General features: G+C 39.9%; 1 protein-coding gene across 1 annotated transcript in view; it reads right to left on the bottom strand.

Moving 5' to 3' along the window:
- The window catches only part of LOC131065597 (aminoaldehyde dehydrogenase 2, peroxisomal), a 133,094-nt gene that overhangs the window by 74,839 nt on the left and 41,414 nt on the right, over positions 1 to 16,841 (bottom strand). The window contains exons 3-4 of the mRNA XM_058000159.2: positions 2,233 to 2,313; positions 1,975 to 2,123 (exon numbers count right to left, since the gene is read on the bottom strand). Coding sequence (XP_057856142.1) covers positions 1,975 to 2,123; positions 2,233 to 2,313 — 230 coding nt within the window. The remainder of the gene's footprint in view (positions 1 to 1,974; positions 2,124 to 2,232; positions 2,314 to 16,841) is intronic.

The raw sequence follows: 16,841 nt of genomic DNA, 5'->3' as shown, positions 1-16,841 counted from the left end.
GACATGTCTGAAGATCTAAGCTATCAGCATCTGCCTTTTTTGTTTTTAACAGATTAAATTTGTTAATACATTTAGACCTATTCTTTACCATGCTAACTCTGATTCAGCATTGAGCTAAAAAAAAATTATTTTTCCCCAGAATTCTTACAAGAATTAATCAGGAAGCCATCTGGACCTAGGACCTTATCTCTTCCTAACAAGAAGAACAGACTCGCAACTTTTTCTATAGTTATCAGGTTTGTAAACTTGGCATTTTTTCTTCTTCAATACTCAACTTTCGCTATTCTAGAACATATTTTCTATTGTGGTTGTCACCACACTTTTAAAAACAAACTTTACAAAAACTTTGCTACTAGCTGATGTATTTCGTCCATATTTTCCAGTGTCTTTTCTTCTAGGGTTTTCAGCTCATTGATGTTGTTTGTGTTTGTTTTCAGGACTATTATATGAAATAATTCAGTCTTGATGTCCCTTCCTTCATCCATATGGCTCTGGATTTCTTTCTCCAGCTGATCACTCTATTCTGCAATCACAAACTACAATTCTGTGCCATTCTGCAAAATATTTTATTTTACTTTATGATGTGAGCATCATATCCTCCAGAGAATATAATGAAATAAATGGAAGACAATGAAGAAGAGAAAACTGAAGCTTGCTGCATGGTAATGATATGGTGTTTCATTTGCAGAAAGAGTACAGAAAATCTGAAAGACACTACATTTCTTCTATTTTGAGAAAATCCAAGGATAATATTGAATATTTGAATAACAAAATTTACATTCTGCAGAGGCAGTTATAATGGACTGGTCTGATTTGAGAAGACTGAATTCCTGTAACCTATCCAACACAAAATGTCTGTGATTTACCAAGTCGGTGCATATGATGACAATGAAAGAGTCACTCCCAAAAAGCAGAGGAGTAAAGAAAGAGCTCACACCCATTCAAGACACTATAGTCAAATTGCACAAAAACATATTGCAAGTAAACACTAATTTAACATTAGAGGATAGAGAAAGAAAAAGAAAATTGTATTAATAGTTAATGTCCGGAATGATCAAACTTAGCCAACAGGACTCCTAAGTATGGTAAGTTAGAATAACCAATTAGAAGCACTAATAGATGCAAGCAAAGTTTACTTCTTGTGCAGAATAATTGAGATATTAAGTGAGGAAGGAAATGGAATCCGATCATGATTCAAAGGAGAAGTTTCAAGTGAACAGCCATATCTCAGACAAAGGCAAAACTCAAAGAAACCATGATACTGTATATGCAATAACCACACCCTTAATAATGGAAAAATGGATGTAATAGATTGCATATGAAGGATGGTAAACAGAAAAGAAAATAATTCATTCTACAAAAGAACGTCCAAACAGATTTTTATTAAAAAAGTCATCTGAAATAACTAAAAGAGAAATTTGTGAGAAATGCCCCACATTACATTTTGATTTAAACTAGTTAAATGCATAAGTAAATAGCCATAAAATCCATACTTATAAAGATGGTCTGATAGAGAATTGTGAATATGGAAATGCTATTATACTTCAAGCATTTATAATACAGATATTACAAGTATTTACAGACTCTTAGGGGAAAAGCACCTTACTATATCTTTTCACTAGTAAGTCTCTGTAATAGGATATATGTTCATTGTCAAAGATCTTTCAAATTTATATAGACCGTTAACACTTGCATGTCTGGTGAAAGGCTATGGAACCATTCAGTCTAAAGCGGATATTTTAAAAATCCAATTCCAGCTTGATCAAAAAATACCATCATGCAATTGGCAGGATATCCACCAATGCTCATATGGCAACATAAATGGAATATTAAAACCATAACAAAAATGCCCAATGATAGTGGACCACGGAAGCTAGTCCCCTCAAATGCTGTTGACAATGGACAAACAAATACCAATGTCGAAACATTTTTTTGTAAGATAATCAACATAATTTATCCAGAAAAGCTACATACCAAGGAGTGATCAATCCTACAACTCCAATTGGTTCCTTCAAGACATGACTCTTAAAGGCCTCCATGGGAAGGGAAACTGGAGCACGTTGTTTACTATCCAAAGCCTCAGCAAGACCAGCATAATACTCAAAACATCCAGCAACGTCATCCTGGAAAAATAATACATAAGAATTAAAGAGGCAAACGGAAGTGTAATATTATATGATTCTTGTATAATGTCTGATGAAAATTTCAACTTCTGAATAGATCTTAAGATACCATATCCCATGCTGCTTCATCTAGTGGCTTTCCACAGTCAAGAACCTCCAGCTCAGCTAACTCTGACTTTCTCTCAGTTACCTGCTCAGATTCACCAAAACAAGAATCGTATGAGCTCTTAAATTGTTATGAGATTGATATCAACAAGGGAACTGAGCATGACATGTATAACTGAATGAACCCAGGGCTCTAGTGCACAACAAGACATTGGCACCAACAAAGGCAAATGTGTGATTGTGACTTTTGAAATTTTGATGCATTTATATACAAACTCTAAAGTTTTTGAGTATCGCCATCCATAGAGTTCAGAAATAATTTAATAGCTTAACAATTACCTATTTTGTACTGTGTTCACTACAAATCTTATAAATGTATGAATTTTGCAAAATCCACTTATAACAGTCACAGTATCAGATATTGTAATGGTATAACAGTCGCAGGTCATGATCTAGTGTGACATGGAAAAGAGGAATAATGACATAATTCCCAGAGCCAGTATTTTCATATTGCAACAATATGATAAATAAGATATATACCTAGTAAATCAGTGTCTTATATAAAAATTTTACTAGATAATGCAGAAATGAGAATATGCTATGAAACTATCACAGAAATGCATATGGTGTCCAGTGTGTAAGTTTGGGAGTCAAAGGCTTGTAATAAGAATGTTCTAGAAGTCATCCAAATGTGTGAGTGTGCTTGTGATGTGTTGTGACCTACCCCAAAATGCAAAATTCGTGTCAGTTGTGCTTCCCTTCATATTCTTGTAGCCCTCTGTTGATAACCAGTTAAAGATTGTTTCATTAGGGTTTCAAGTGTATGTATTTAGGTTTGCAATTTGGTCTTTGGTCTTATTGTTACCCCTATGGTATTGTGCACAATCTGATGTTCAGATTGTCTATGTGTGCACTAGACATTTGTAACATGATGGTGGTCTATGTATGCACTAGACTATGGCCTTTGGAGTCACCCAAAAGGTGCCACATGGTGTCCTCTGGGCATCGCAACAGTACATAGGGCATCATGAATACTACAAAAGGTACCACAGAATATTTTTTTATTTTTAAAAAACATGATTTAAAAAAAAAAAAAAAACTATACCCAACTTGTGTAGGCTGACACAATGATGATACTAACGGAATCTTCCCAAGATTTTGCAAAATATTCTCTATGATCAATACGGTCAAGGCAAAAAACAATTCAATACTCATGGGCAAGTGTTTGATTTTGACGAATTCTTGGGCTTTTTGGACGTCATGGCAAGGTTTGTTTGACCCAAAATGCTCCAAAATTTGCAGCTACCTTTTGGATCTAGCAACCCTCTCCCAACTTCAAACCCTTGTAGATTTAGCCTTGGATGTCCGATTTGGATGAAACAAAATGCAGAAATGACTTTCTTGAACCCTCTAAACTCAATGGTGAGCTCAGATCTACACCAACAAGCTCTAAAATGAACCTGCAATATAAAACCACAAAAAGGAAACCCCCTAATCTAATATTTCTATCAACTTTTTCTGATTCTCCAGATAAGCATTCGATGCAAGAGAAGAGCATACTCAACTTGTCAAGATCCACCAAGATTTGCAACCTAGATCTCTCAATTAAGGCTGACAAGAAGCAATCCCACAAGCTCCAATACCATGTAAGAGTCCGTATAGATTGCTATATATGATGCAAAATTTGGCTGCAAATTGTAGCCACCCAAGATCTAGGAACTTCTATGGAAGCAAAACAAAGATCAGCTATGAGAGAATAATGCTATTCTATCAAAGGATATGTCGATGGGTGTTTTGGCACACAACTTAGATAAAATATACTAAGTAGCTTATCTATCTTGAAAATACAGTTGCCCCAAGGTTCTTTTAGTCAAGTCTTGACTGTGCATAGGTAACTCAGTGTTTGATGTGATTTGCTGGTATCACAAGGGGCCTTATGTAATTAACTGGAAACTAGACAAGGGTTTTTGAATAAGTTTTGGTGAAGTATGAAAACCCTGAAATAAACTTTTGGACCTGATAGTTTGATGGCAATACTTATCATCAGATATAGCAATTATTTTAATGCTATCTTAATCTAACCCAGATTTTAAAATATATTCCAAAGGCAGGGTTAAGAAGAAGAAAGGAGAACAGAAATTCCCAAGGACAATTACAAAGAAAATTCAACATTGCGAGTAAACTAATCCTTTGTAAAAACCAATTCCAGCTTCATCAAAGAAATTCTCACATTTACACAGAAATGGTGCAATCCTTAGTGGAATGAAAGATTTTCACACTGTAAACACTTATCAAAACACCCATGCAAGGTGCAATTCTAATAAACATTCACAATTGAACTAAAACAAAAGTTTCAGATAACCATACGAAGTAATTAGCAATCAGCAAATCACATTGGGTATGAACCAAGAAATTATCAAATACCTCAACAATTCATCATCAGTGTAAATGAACGTTTCTAATAATGGAAGGAGGAACAATAAAAACACTTAGAAATCACAAGATAACAACAAGATCAACGTATGCTTGTCTTAAATTCAGAAGACTTTTGTTACAACAATTTCTGATTAACCCTTAACAAATGAGAGAACGCTGCCTTTTATAAGAAAAGCAGGGAATTTCAGATTACACTCAATGGTGAGGATTCATCAACCACCGCAAGCTGAGATTGCATTAACATTTAAGAACTCGGTCAATTTTCAACACTTCTCATATCCTTCTAGCCAAATTTTAGTTCCATGTTTGGATAGCTGTCTTTTCTGGAAAAGGATAAAAATAACCTCTTGGTTTACTTTTCAAAAGCAAATAGTTTTGCAACATCATATATTTGGCATTTAATTTCTGGAAAAATAATTCTCTTTTAGACTTCCTAAATAATAAAACAGCCTGGGACAACAATATATTTCTGGAAAAATAATTCTCTTTTAGACTTCCTAAATGATAAAACAGCCTGGGACAACAATATATTTCTGGAAAAACAATTCTCTTTTAGACTTCCTAAGTAATAAAACAGCCTGGGAGAACAATATATAAACTAGCAAAGTTCCATATGTAGCAAATCTGACGTGTAAATTTAGCGCTAATCATCTTTTCTTGATAAAATTGACACATTCTCTAGTCAAACATCCTTATTGATCTAGTTGATCTTATCATATCTACCATGAAAAAGCTGTTAAATGAACAATCAATAGCCCATGTGTAGGACATCTAATCATTCAATGTTACAAAGAATAAACATTTTAACCTGCAAATAAATAACCCAAGAACCTTTGTCGCACAGGAAATAGCATTGTGGGGGAATTTATTAACATCATTAATACTACTAAACAACTTAATACAAATGATGTTTTCATTAATCTGGACTCCAATTCATCATTCCTGCAAGTATTGCAATTTATTAACAAAATGATCACCTTTATTCCAAACATAACAGGTTTTGGACATTTAGAAATTAGCTTAGCACTCATTCAATCCATTCTCCCTCTCAACTGAAGCATGGTCCTAGGTTGGGGATGTATAGGCCTATTGATTCAGAACTTTCCTTCCAAATGATGTTAAATATCTGTTTAAGATAGTCATTCAGCCCATTACAGGAGCCTGAATCTTTGTTTTCTTATTTAATTGCACTCCTAGGATCATGAAAGATTATACATTCCTTTCCATGGACCATTGCAACCAAACCGCATTCCATGAATTTAAATTATAGTGACTAGCCTTGGAAATTAAAAAACCTGAAAGGAAATTACAGACTCATGGGGTAATTGAGATGGCCAACACACATCACAGAAGTTTTATTGTATGAGGTTATTGCCGGAAAATGAGCATCAAAATCCCCCAGTATAAAACGACTTTGCATGTTAACCAGTATTGCGAAGATTTGGGAGTGCTTGACCATTGCGAAACATTCAGGCATATTCAACCTTAGTTGAAGAGGGGTTGAAAACCTACAACCAAAGACTTGAAGATGGTTTTGAAGTGTTGCAGAAGAATGAAGGTATTTGAGTATTGCAAGAATTATGGATAGGTCATGATATGTTTGCATGTTAGTTCTCTGCAATGGTAGAGATTCAATACAACTTGAAGAATGAAAAAATGCTATGAACAAATCCTAAGGTACATCAGACATCCACCAATTTGAAGTCTTTTAGGGATAAATGAGCGCTGTGGAATTTTGGGAAGCAATGGGACATGGAGTTGTGGAGATTTGGTGTGGCTCCGAATATAGGTAATTTCCCACAATTATGGTCATTGCAAAGATTTGGTGTGTGTCAGGAAATCTGGATATTGGCATCCCAATATCAAACAGGACATGTGTGCAAAGCACAAAAAATGCCAATATACAATGACAACAAACTTGAGATTACAAAGGGAACCCCTTGGTTGTATAGGCCAAGGTAAACATAAGAATGCATAAGATTATAACGTGTCTTAATCTTATGACTTGAGAGATAAAGTGACAACTATCCTATGTACCATAAGTAAACTTAAATAACAAGTGTGAATAAGCCAGGTGATGAACTAGCTAGGTAGAACATCCCTTTCACACCAACAACTATTGTAAGATCATTCTTGTACTAATTAGAGGCCAAAATACCCTCTCTACCAGCTATAAGTTAAAAAAGGGTGCAACAATTTTAAGGGCATTAACCTTTAGCCTAAACTATTTAAGGTGATTTGCTTCAGTCAAATGCTTCCATAGACAAACTCCATATTCTCCAATAAGGATGATGGTAAAGTGACAACAATCCTATGTACCATAAGTAAACTTAAGTAACAGATGTGAATAGGCCAGGTGATGAACTAGCTAGGTAGAACATCCCTTTCACACCAACAACTATTGTAAGATCATTCTTGTACTAATTCGAGGCCAAAAAACCCTCTCTACCAGCTATAAGTTAAAAAAGGGTGCAAAAATTTTAAGGGCATTAACCTTTAGCCTAAACTATTTAAGACGTTTTGCTTCTGTCAAATGCTTCCATAGACAAACTCCATATTCTCCAATAAGGATGATGGTATTCGCATAAGATCTCAAAGAATGAAGCTACAAAGATATTTGAATGGAAGTAACTCTGTTTTCAACTTTCAATTGCAATTTGTTTTTCTTTCTGCTCTTTTTTCTTCAAGGTCTGGATATAAAAAGGCCTCCCAAAATTTCTATTCCATCTGACCATCAATTATCCCCATATGTTCTGACATATATTGTTTTGGCAGAATAAGTAAAGTTCAACCTGGACCCTCTAATGATTTATGTATTTAAACTTCCTTGAATCAAAACTAAGATATGTGTTTATTGATGCAGGCACATTTTGGGGCTTGAGCAATCGCCATTACTAAAAACAATTATTTTGCTTCTAATTTTGTTTTGTTTGTTCTAACCTTGGTCTCCTTGGTGTAGATGAGTGCTCCACATTCAAATTTTAAATTCAAATTACAGTCTCTCTCTCAATTTAGTGTGTTGAACTTGAAGAGGATCTTGTGTGGAAGACTCTTAATGAAGGGAGTTACATAGGCTCCTTGATTCTTGCTTTGACTTTCTTGGAAGTTGGTGCCACTTATGGAGGTGGTTTAATGATGTAAGTTACACCAGTTACTCCTTGATTAAAGCTCTTGATTTCCTTGTGTAATGTCCCTTTTTGTAAATGCCCTAGTTTTTGCCCTAAACTCACAATTCCATGTAACTTTCCTACTAGGGTTAGGAACATATACTTAATCATAAGATATCTCTGATTTATTGGGGAATTCAAACAGAGGGAAGCTAGAATAAGGTGATTCGATAAGGTGCCTTAGAGATCCTCTACCCTAGGCCCAAGAGCGGATATACCATCCCTCTTGGCCTCATATGGCCCGTGCCATCCATATGAGGTGGTGTACCCAGTGAGGTTTCCTATAACTGTTCCCTTTCATCTTCCCATCCATTTCCCACTTCCTATGATTGGAATTCTTGGTATATTAATTCGCCACAATAGAGGGATGAGGAGTATTCACTATAGGGTGCACCAGAAGCCCATCCCTTCCAAACCCAAAGGCAGTACCCCTTGTACCCCCTTGGCCTCATGGGACCATGAGGTGGCGTACCTAGAAGAGTACCCCATCATTGTTCCCCTCCTTGTAATCCCTCATTACCCCTACCATGGTTGAAAAACAGAATACATATAGTACATCCTATACTATGTCACGTATTCTATATATCTATATATTAAACAGTCATAAGAAACAGCATATTCTTCATCATTAATAAGCAGAAAATATCCATCATGCTAGGTACAAGAACTCATACCAAAAACCACAAGTATGTTCGAACTGCTGTATTTAATTATTAATATTCAATCTGATCTGTTTTCCTTTGATGATGATCTCTGGAGTTCTGATCCACAGCATATATATATATATATATATATATATATATCAACGATGACCGCTGCCTTCATTGCTGACTAAACCGCTCATTATTTTAATATTATTTTTAATGAGATTACTCCTTAAACCCATGCCTCTTCACTTAACAATTGGCTGTTGCTTTCAGATGTGATTGCACCTCCTCATTAATTAATACATACGCATCCCCTTGCTATGTCGATTAGGTTATGCATCGATGTAGAATGGCAGATAATCACAAGTCTTATTAATAAGACGATTTTCTTATTGATATTGATTGAAATGTCATGGAGGGAACATGACACCTCCGAGAATGGTAATACATTAAGAAAGAGTTACATTTGGCATTCTTGATGTTTGAAACTTCTATTGTTGGTGCCATGCCTGAGAAAGAGTTATAAAAAGAGGAGAGGAGAGCTGAATGAGATTGGCTTCCATATCATTATCTTGCAGTTGGAAGATGGAAGAAGGTATTTGGAGTTTTCATTTGCTGGCTGGGAGCTCAAGGCTGAAGTTTTGTGTTATTGATTGTAGCTAATCTTAGCATAGGGTTTTGTTGATGTGTATTTTACACACATACGAACACAGAATAAAATACCAAAGTATTTTACCCTCTCTTGAGCAAAATCACTGAATATGCTATGATTGCGAGAAAGACCATATTGTGATTCCAAGGTTTCTACAGTCAGTTCTTGACATGTGGGTAACTCAATGGCTTGATGTGATAATGCTGTTTTCACTCGGGGACTTACGTAATTGTTCAATATGGAGATCAATAGGAACGCCGATGACTTAAGATTTTGCAATTAAGCTCTTGGTCTATTCTAACAAGGATTTCTAAAAAAACGGCAAAAGGAATAGGGTTTAGGAATTCTATTCTAAAGCTTAGAATGCAAGAAAAGGGTGAATGATTCACTGGAATCCTACTAGGCAAGGTCTCATCATCAAATCGAACAACTTGACACAAGCTCAATGCAATCATCTAAGGTATAATTCAAAGATGTTCAAATCATTACCATCAAACATTGATTACCATTGAAGTTAATGCATAAACAATTGACGTATAACAATTGAAGTTAAACTCATATAGAAATTCCAGTTGACCACGCAAGGCACACTTACAATCAGCCAGAGGCTAGTGGTATGGACTACTGGATTCCACACAAATGCATTCAACAAATTCTCTCATTCAATCTAACAAACACTTAAAGCAAATTTCTAGTCTAAATTTCTAATCTAACTTGGAGGAATTGAGTACCTCAAATGCAAAGCAACACTTAAACAAAAATCACCATCAAGTCGAACAATGTTTTGAATTCAAATCTGCAGCATATACTGACAATTCTCAAAAATATCTCCCTTACAAATGAGAGGCAATGGGGTTTATATAGAGTCTCAAACAAAATTGAATGGCCAAGATCTAACCAAAATCAAGGGCCAAGATCATGGCAATAAAACCCTAGAATTGCCCTAATTAGGGTTTACATCAAAAATGGAGCCACCAACATATGGCCCAATAAAATAATGCCTAGTCATCAAGTAAAGAATCTTCCAGAAGATTTTGTCCTGCATCTTTCTCTCACAGCATACTCCAAGAATCTAGCCAATACAAAATCTAACTCCTCCATGGAAACGCTAGGCAAGGCATCCTGCTGCAAATCAATCACGTCCAATGCATCCGAGCAAGTATCCAAGGTGTTCTCCCAATCTGACATAAGCTTCTGCAAATTGTGGACATGGATCAACAAAGAAACTAAAACATCCATTTGACTCTTCTTCAAAGAGTCCAACCGATTGAAGTACATGAACTTCATCTTATCTCTCAACTCTGCTAAGTGTAAACCACTAGCCTCACTGACATCTGCTCCCAATAATTCTTCAATAGATGCAAGGATCTTTAATTGTATCTCTTGAATTGATCCTTCCATCTCTACACAATCCTTGTGTGCGTGCTCATAAATGGATTTCTTCATGGCCAATGAGCAATACCAGCCATGGAAATTATATCTGTCTCCATCATGCACAACCCTCTCCTTGATCAATGTGGACATAGGAATCCTCTTCAAAACTCTGAGGCGACGAATGGTCTTCTCCTAAGGGGTGTGTGTATTCAGTGCATAACAGTATAGTAGTGCAGGAAATGTAACAGTACACAAGGATGCAAGTGCGAAGAACTCATATGTCTGTATTCATTGATTCCAAAATGCCAGTACATTCAAGACATAGTTTCCCTTACACTTAACACATACATTGAAATAGAAGCCCAAGTACATATATATAGCTATCGGTACAGGTTGTCCAGTGCCAACTGTCGGCAACCGTCAGGTAACCACCAACCCTTAACACACTTAACATTCTAATTACAATATGACATAATTACTCGACAACATCATCCCCCCCAAAAAAAGGTGGTCTTCTCTTGACGATTGACAAACAAAATGGGGAATGACACCAAGACAAAACAAGAAAAATCAAAGTTGAGGGGGTACAGAGGGTGCCCCTGATGTAGAAGGGGCCGACAGTGTTGCCGCTGCCAACTGCTCCCTCAGCTGGTGGACCTACTGCATCGTATGCTTCAGATCTCACTCAGCAACTAACTGCCTCTCCTTGGATTTCTTCACCATAAAAAATGCTTCCATGAGCTCCTTCTGCTTGTCGTCCAACTCCTCGAGGGTAGAGGTGAGACGGATCTCAAGGGTTGTTCGCTCTGCCACTTCTCGCGCACGCCTCGCCGTCTCCTGAACCAACTCTGCCTTGGCACGAGCCAGCTCCTCCTCCAGACTAGTCGCTCAGGCCCACTGCTGTGCCAACTCCATCTCCATCGTGTGCAGAAGAGTAACTAGCTCCTCTCGAGCCGTGATGGCTGCCACCCATTTTGTCGCTGTTGTAGATGCACTATGTTGGGTACGCCTAAGCTGGCAATACCCGTCCCGAAAGGCTTGCTCTACCCGTTGTAGCATTAAGTGTACTCCACTAGCCCCAACTGTCTCCTCACTCCTCCAATCCGCCAACATCTTCGAAGTCTCCACAGCAGGCCAACCCCTGGCCTCAAAACATCTCCCAAACTCCTCAGCACACCCTCTTGTGGCAAAGGCAAGGAGACCCTCAATGACAGGCTGCCCTAGAGCCTGCTCCTGAATAGAGATTGCCAATCTCCATGCACTGGCCTCTACCTCCGCTGCCATCCTCTGCGTACTGGCTCTCATCTCCGCCAAAAACATCTTTATGACCTCTGGCTAGCTCTCTGTAGTGGCCTACATCTGCTGCTGGATCTCTGTCATCTCCTCCCCAAACCCAACAGTGTCCTGCAGGAAGTCCATCGCCAACTCCTACCACCCCTCCTCCTGATGAGAACTACCCTCATCTAGGTCCACAATCTCAGGATAAGGACGTGGTAAGGGTGAGGCAAGTGGGGGTCCTAGTGGTGGCATAGGAGGCATCTCATAGCGACCCAGCCACTCATCCATGGTGGCATCATCATCTCTGGCGATTACGATCACCGTGCCCTCTGCTATCGTCACCTCTGTATGTACAGGCTCCCTCCATACAGCAGACTCAGTGCAAGGAGGTTCACTGTGAACCAATGATACTGTTGGAGCTCCCTCTGCCACATTCGGTGTCTAAATCACTGGTATATCCCCTATCGGAACTGTTGTGGTGACACTAGAGGGTGTCGGCAATGGAGGTCGGGGTCTCAACTGCCCAAATCCTAGAATGGGCACGACTGTTATGGCTGCCACCGTCACCCCCGAAGCCGGGAGAGGTGTCAGTCCTCCATCCGAAGTCAATACTGTTGGTGCATACACTAGTCAGCCCACTCCCGTAGGTCGCACTCCACCCGCCAATAATCCACAAATACCTCTCGTCACATGCCCAAAAGACACCGCACAGCCACTACTCTCCTCTGTACCAGGGGTTTCCTCTACTTCTCTTCGGCTAGCAAGGCGGAATGCGTCATGACTCTGGCTGCTCCTAGAAGAAGTATCATCGGAATCTCCCCCTTCCTCTGCACTACTATCATCCTCTTCTTCAGCCTCTTCTTCTGCATCTTCGTCAACTGTCTCTGTCTCCTACTCATTTTCTAACACTACTACATATGGTGGTCTCCTTCGCTTCCTGTTGGAATGGGCTTCCCCACTGCCTACGACGGTATCCAGGTGGGTCCAATGAAATATAGCTGGCTGTGAAGATTCCAACGTCTCCCGAGGTTTCCAGACATACCTCTCCGGAGAGACTTGTGTGCGTACAACATCAAGAAATAACCCTATGGCATGGAACGGCATGTAAAAAGCTTTGTGCCGTAGGGTCAAAAATTCATGAATTCTGTCGGACAAGATTGCAACCCAATTGTACACCGTCCCATTCCTCAATCCATTCATAAGTGCAATCATGGGTACCGCCGTGTCAGATGCCCTGCTGGCTCCCGTAAGTCTGCTTTTCATGACATCTAGCAGACACTGCCATTCTCCTAGCACGATGTAGGATTTTTTCAATCCTTTGCTCTTGGGTGCCTTAATCGCTGCCCATTCCTATTCTGAGAGATCACTTCGACATATCAACTATAGCAGTTTCTCTTTCCTCTCTGGCGACATCTTAGTGGCATTCTTGTCTACTTTCTTCCCCTCATCTGGTATTCCAAAGACCCTGGCAAAATCCTTGGGTGCAAAGGATACGGTCACAGTGCTCTGCTAATAAGAGAATGTCGATGCCCTAGTTGCGTTGTCGTATGTGGTTACCATCATTCGCAGACATGATTCAAAATCCTTGATCGCAAAGATGGGCATTTGAATTGCCCAATGCACTCGTGCTTTCCTGAGAGACTACTTAATCACATTACTATCTGGGGTCTCCAACCACCAAGTTTTGCATACACTTCCACTTAATCCTTCAAATGCAACAGTGTTAGATGTGATTTTTACCGGCATTGTCTTCTTTTTGCCCTTTGCTATGTTTGTTGGCCCTGCAACTTTTACTCCAAATTGCAACACTCGCTTGCCCTTGTCCATGCTTGTCGTGCTTGCGTCTGCCATCTTTCCTCACTTGAGCGGTTGCTCTAATTGTTGCAACCGTTTTCGCCAGTCCAGCTTCCCCAATCTTGGTTTACCCAATTCCATCAATTCGTTTTAACTGCGAGCGCCAACACTTAAATATTTTTCAAATACGATTATTTCCCTTTTGCTAGCTCCAGCGATGTTTGTACGGCTTTGTACGGAACGCTTTATGCTTTGTACAGAACACTTTATGCTTGTACGGATTGCAATGTGTGGAGCTATTTGTTTCCCTGTTATTCGATACTTTGTACAGCCTCCCCAATCACTATACAGTCTTCATCCTTTTATGCGTTGTACGGACGGACTTCTTCCTTTATCATGTGCAGCTTACCTCATTGCAGCCGTACGGAAATCATTCTATCCAACCATACGAAAAATCGTGGTATCTCACAGTATGGCCCCTTTCTTTCCTTCGATCGTACGATATCTTCCTCACGCGGTCATACGGTCTTCCTCACCACCCTTTGGCCGTACGTTGTCCTCCTTCAGCGTCCATACGGCTTTCGATTTGCACCCTGAAATTTCGGTAGTCGTACTATTCTACTTGAGTCGTACGGATTTCATTGATTGCACTGTACATGTACGATGCTCCTCTCCTCCTCGGTCGTATGGTATTTCTTGTCTACTTTGTCGATCGTACGGATTCTACTTGATGTTGTCGTACGGCCCTCCATCTCTCCTCAACCGTACGATGTCCTTCTTCGCCCTGCGGTCGTACGGAGTTTGCTTTGGTCTGTTGGGGAAGTCGTACTATCTGCTCTGTGCGACTTATGGAATGTCCGTACGGTTTTATTTTTTAATGACGAGGTCGTATAGTGAGTTCTCAATTTTTTTTTTATTTTTTTTTTTGAGATGCAACAGCAAATGAGGGCCACTACAAAGAGCTAGCCAGAGGTCATAGAGATGTTTTTGGCAGAGATGGGAGCCAGTACGCAGAGGATGGCAGCGGAGGTAGAAGCCAATGCACGGAGATTGGCAGCCTCTATTCAGGAGCGGTCTCTCGGGCAGCCTGTCGTTGAGGGTCTCCTCGCCTTTGCCACAGGAGGGTGTGCTAAGGAGTTTGGGAGATGTTTTGAGGCCAAAGATTGGCCTGCTGTGGAGACTTCGAAGATGTTGGCAGATTGGAGTGAGGAGACAGCTGGGGCTAGTGGAGTACACTTGCTGCTACAGCGGGTAGAGCAAGCCTTCCGAGACGAGTACTACCAGCTTAGGCATACCTAGCATAGTGCATCTACAGCAAAGATAGAGCGGGTGGTGGCCATCACAGCTCGAGAGGAGCTAGTCACTCACCTACACACGATGGAGATGGAGTTGGCACAGCAGCGGGCCCAAGTGACTAGCCTGGAAGAGGAGTTGGCTCGTGCCAAGGCAGAGTTGGTCCAAGAGACGGTGGAGCGCGCACAAGAAGTGGCAGAGCGGACAGCCCTTGAGACCCGTCTCACCTCTACCCTCGAGGAGTTGGACGGCAAGCAGAAGGAGCTCATGGAAGCAGTTTTTATGGTGAAGAAATCCAGGGAGAGGCAGTTGGTCGCTGAGTGAGATCTAAAGCATAGGACGCAGCAGATCCACCGGCTGAGGGAGTAGTTGGCAGTGGCAGCACCGTCAGCCCCTTCTACATCAGGGACGCCCTTTGTACCCCCTCAGCTTTGATTTTTCTTGTTTTGTCTTGGTGTCATTCCCCATTTTGTTTGTCAATAGTCAGGAGATGACTTTCTTTTTTTGGGGGGGATGTTGTTGTCGGGTAATTATGTCATATTGTAATTAGAATGTTAAGTGTGTTAAGGATCGGTGGTTACCTAACAGTTGCCGACAGTTGGCACCGGACAACCTGTATCGACACCTATATATATGTACTTGGGCTTCGGTATGTGTTAGGCGTAAGGGAAACTATGGCTTGAATGTACTGGCATTTTGGAATCAATGAATACAGACATATGAGTTCTTCGCACTTGCATCCTTGTGTACTGTTACATTTCCTGTAATACTGTACTGTTATGCACTGAATACACACACACCCCTCAGGGGCAAAACACTGAATAGGCTAGAACTCATCCCAAACTCCCTCCAAATACTGTATCATGAATATGAGAGTTGTTGTCCTATCAAATGCCTAGACAAAATGAGTAAGGAAATCATCCACCTGTCTCTTCACATCTTCAATCCATTTTCCAAATTCCGAGAGTGTAACTCTTGTTGCCTCGTAATCAACATGAAGTCCATGATCAAATGCAATAGGAGAAACAAAGGCGGGATTCTCACGCCTTATCCCTACAATGTACTCCCTAAGTCTGATATTCTCTTCTTTATATTTCTCTTTTTCTTCAATCTCCCTATCCACCCTCGCATTGATCACCTAAATTGTATCATTGAGTTCCTGGAACTCTTTCTTTTTTGTAGTTCGTCCAAGGGCAACTGAAGTGATCTGGAAATCCATAGGAGTAGTTGCATCCATAGTCACGTCACCAATAGGGACGACCACCTGTGCAATCCGCATTCCAATCTCATCTCTAGCTATGTCTGAAAGTATCTCGATCCTCCTAGGTTCTTTCTCCTGATTGTTCCTAGCTAGGTAATCATCAATATCATCAATAGGTTGCCCCTCTATCATCTTCTTACTTTTCTCCATGCTCTTCATTAGCCAATTAGGAATAGCAATCATCTCCATCCCATCATCAAGAAACATCTCTCAATCAACCTCCTTCAATGCCGAGATAACATCATCATCATCATCATTATTCTTAGACAAATCATACACATTCTTTCCCAAGCTAACCTCCAAAAGGACAGTGGGAGATCCCGGATATTCATCATCTTCATTTGGTGGTGCGGATGTGGTTGTGGCATGCAACTCGAGTATTATCTAGTAATATCACTGTGTTTGAGCATTGCTCAAAATCCTTGTTTGGTTCTGGCATATCAATCTCCTTGATTGATGGGACACTGAGGGGAGATAAAGGTTTTTTCTTCTTCTTCTTTACTTCTTCAATCTTCTTCCCTCTAGCCTTGGTTTCTTCTGGTGTATTCTTCCTTCACTTTGGAGCTTGACTCTCCTCATCCACATGAATCCTTATGTTGTCGATTGTCCTTTGATCATCTTGGGAAGAGGATTCCTCTAGTTTCATCTTATCATACGTGAAGATAACACCCATATCAACTAATCAATTCATCTATTTGTCTACCCATCCTT

The sequence above is a fragment of the Cryptomeria japonica genome, chromosome 7, assembly GCF_030272615.1.
Source record: "Cryptomeria japonica chromosome 7, Sugi_1.0, whole genome shotgun sequence".
NCBI lineage: Eukaryota > Viridiplantae > Streptophyta > Pinopsida > Cupressales > Cupressaceae > Cryptomeria > Cryptomeria japonica.
Note: the sequence above shows the minus strand (reverse complement) of the source record. Positions and strands in the feature narration are given on the sequence as shown.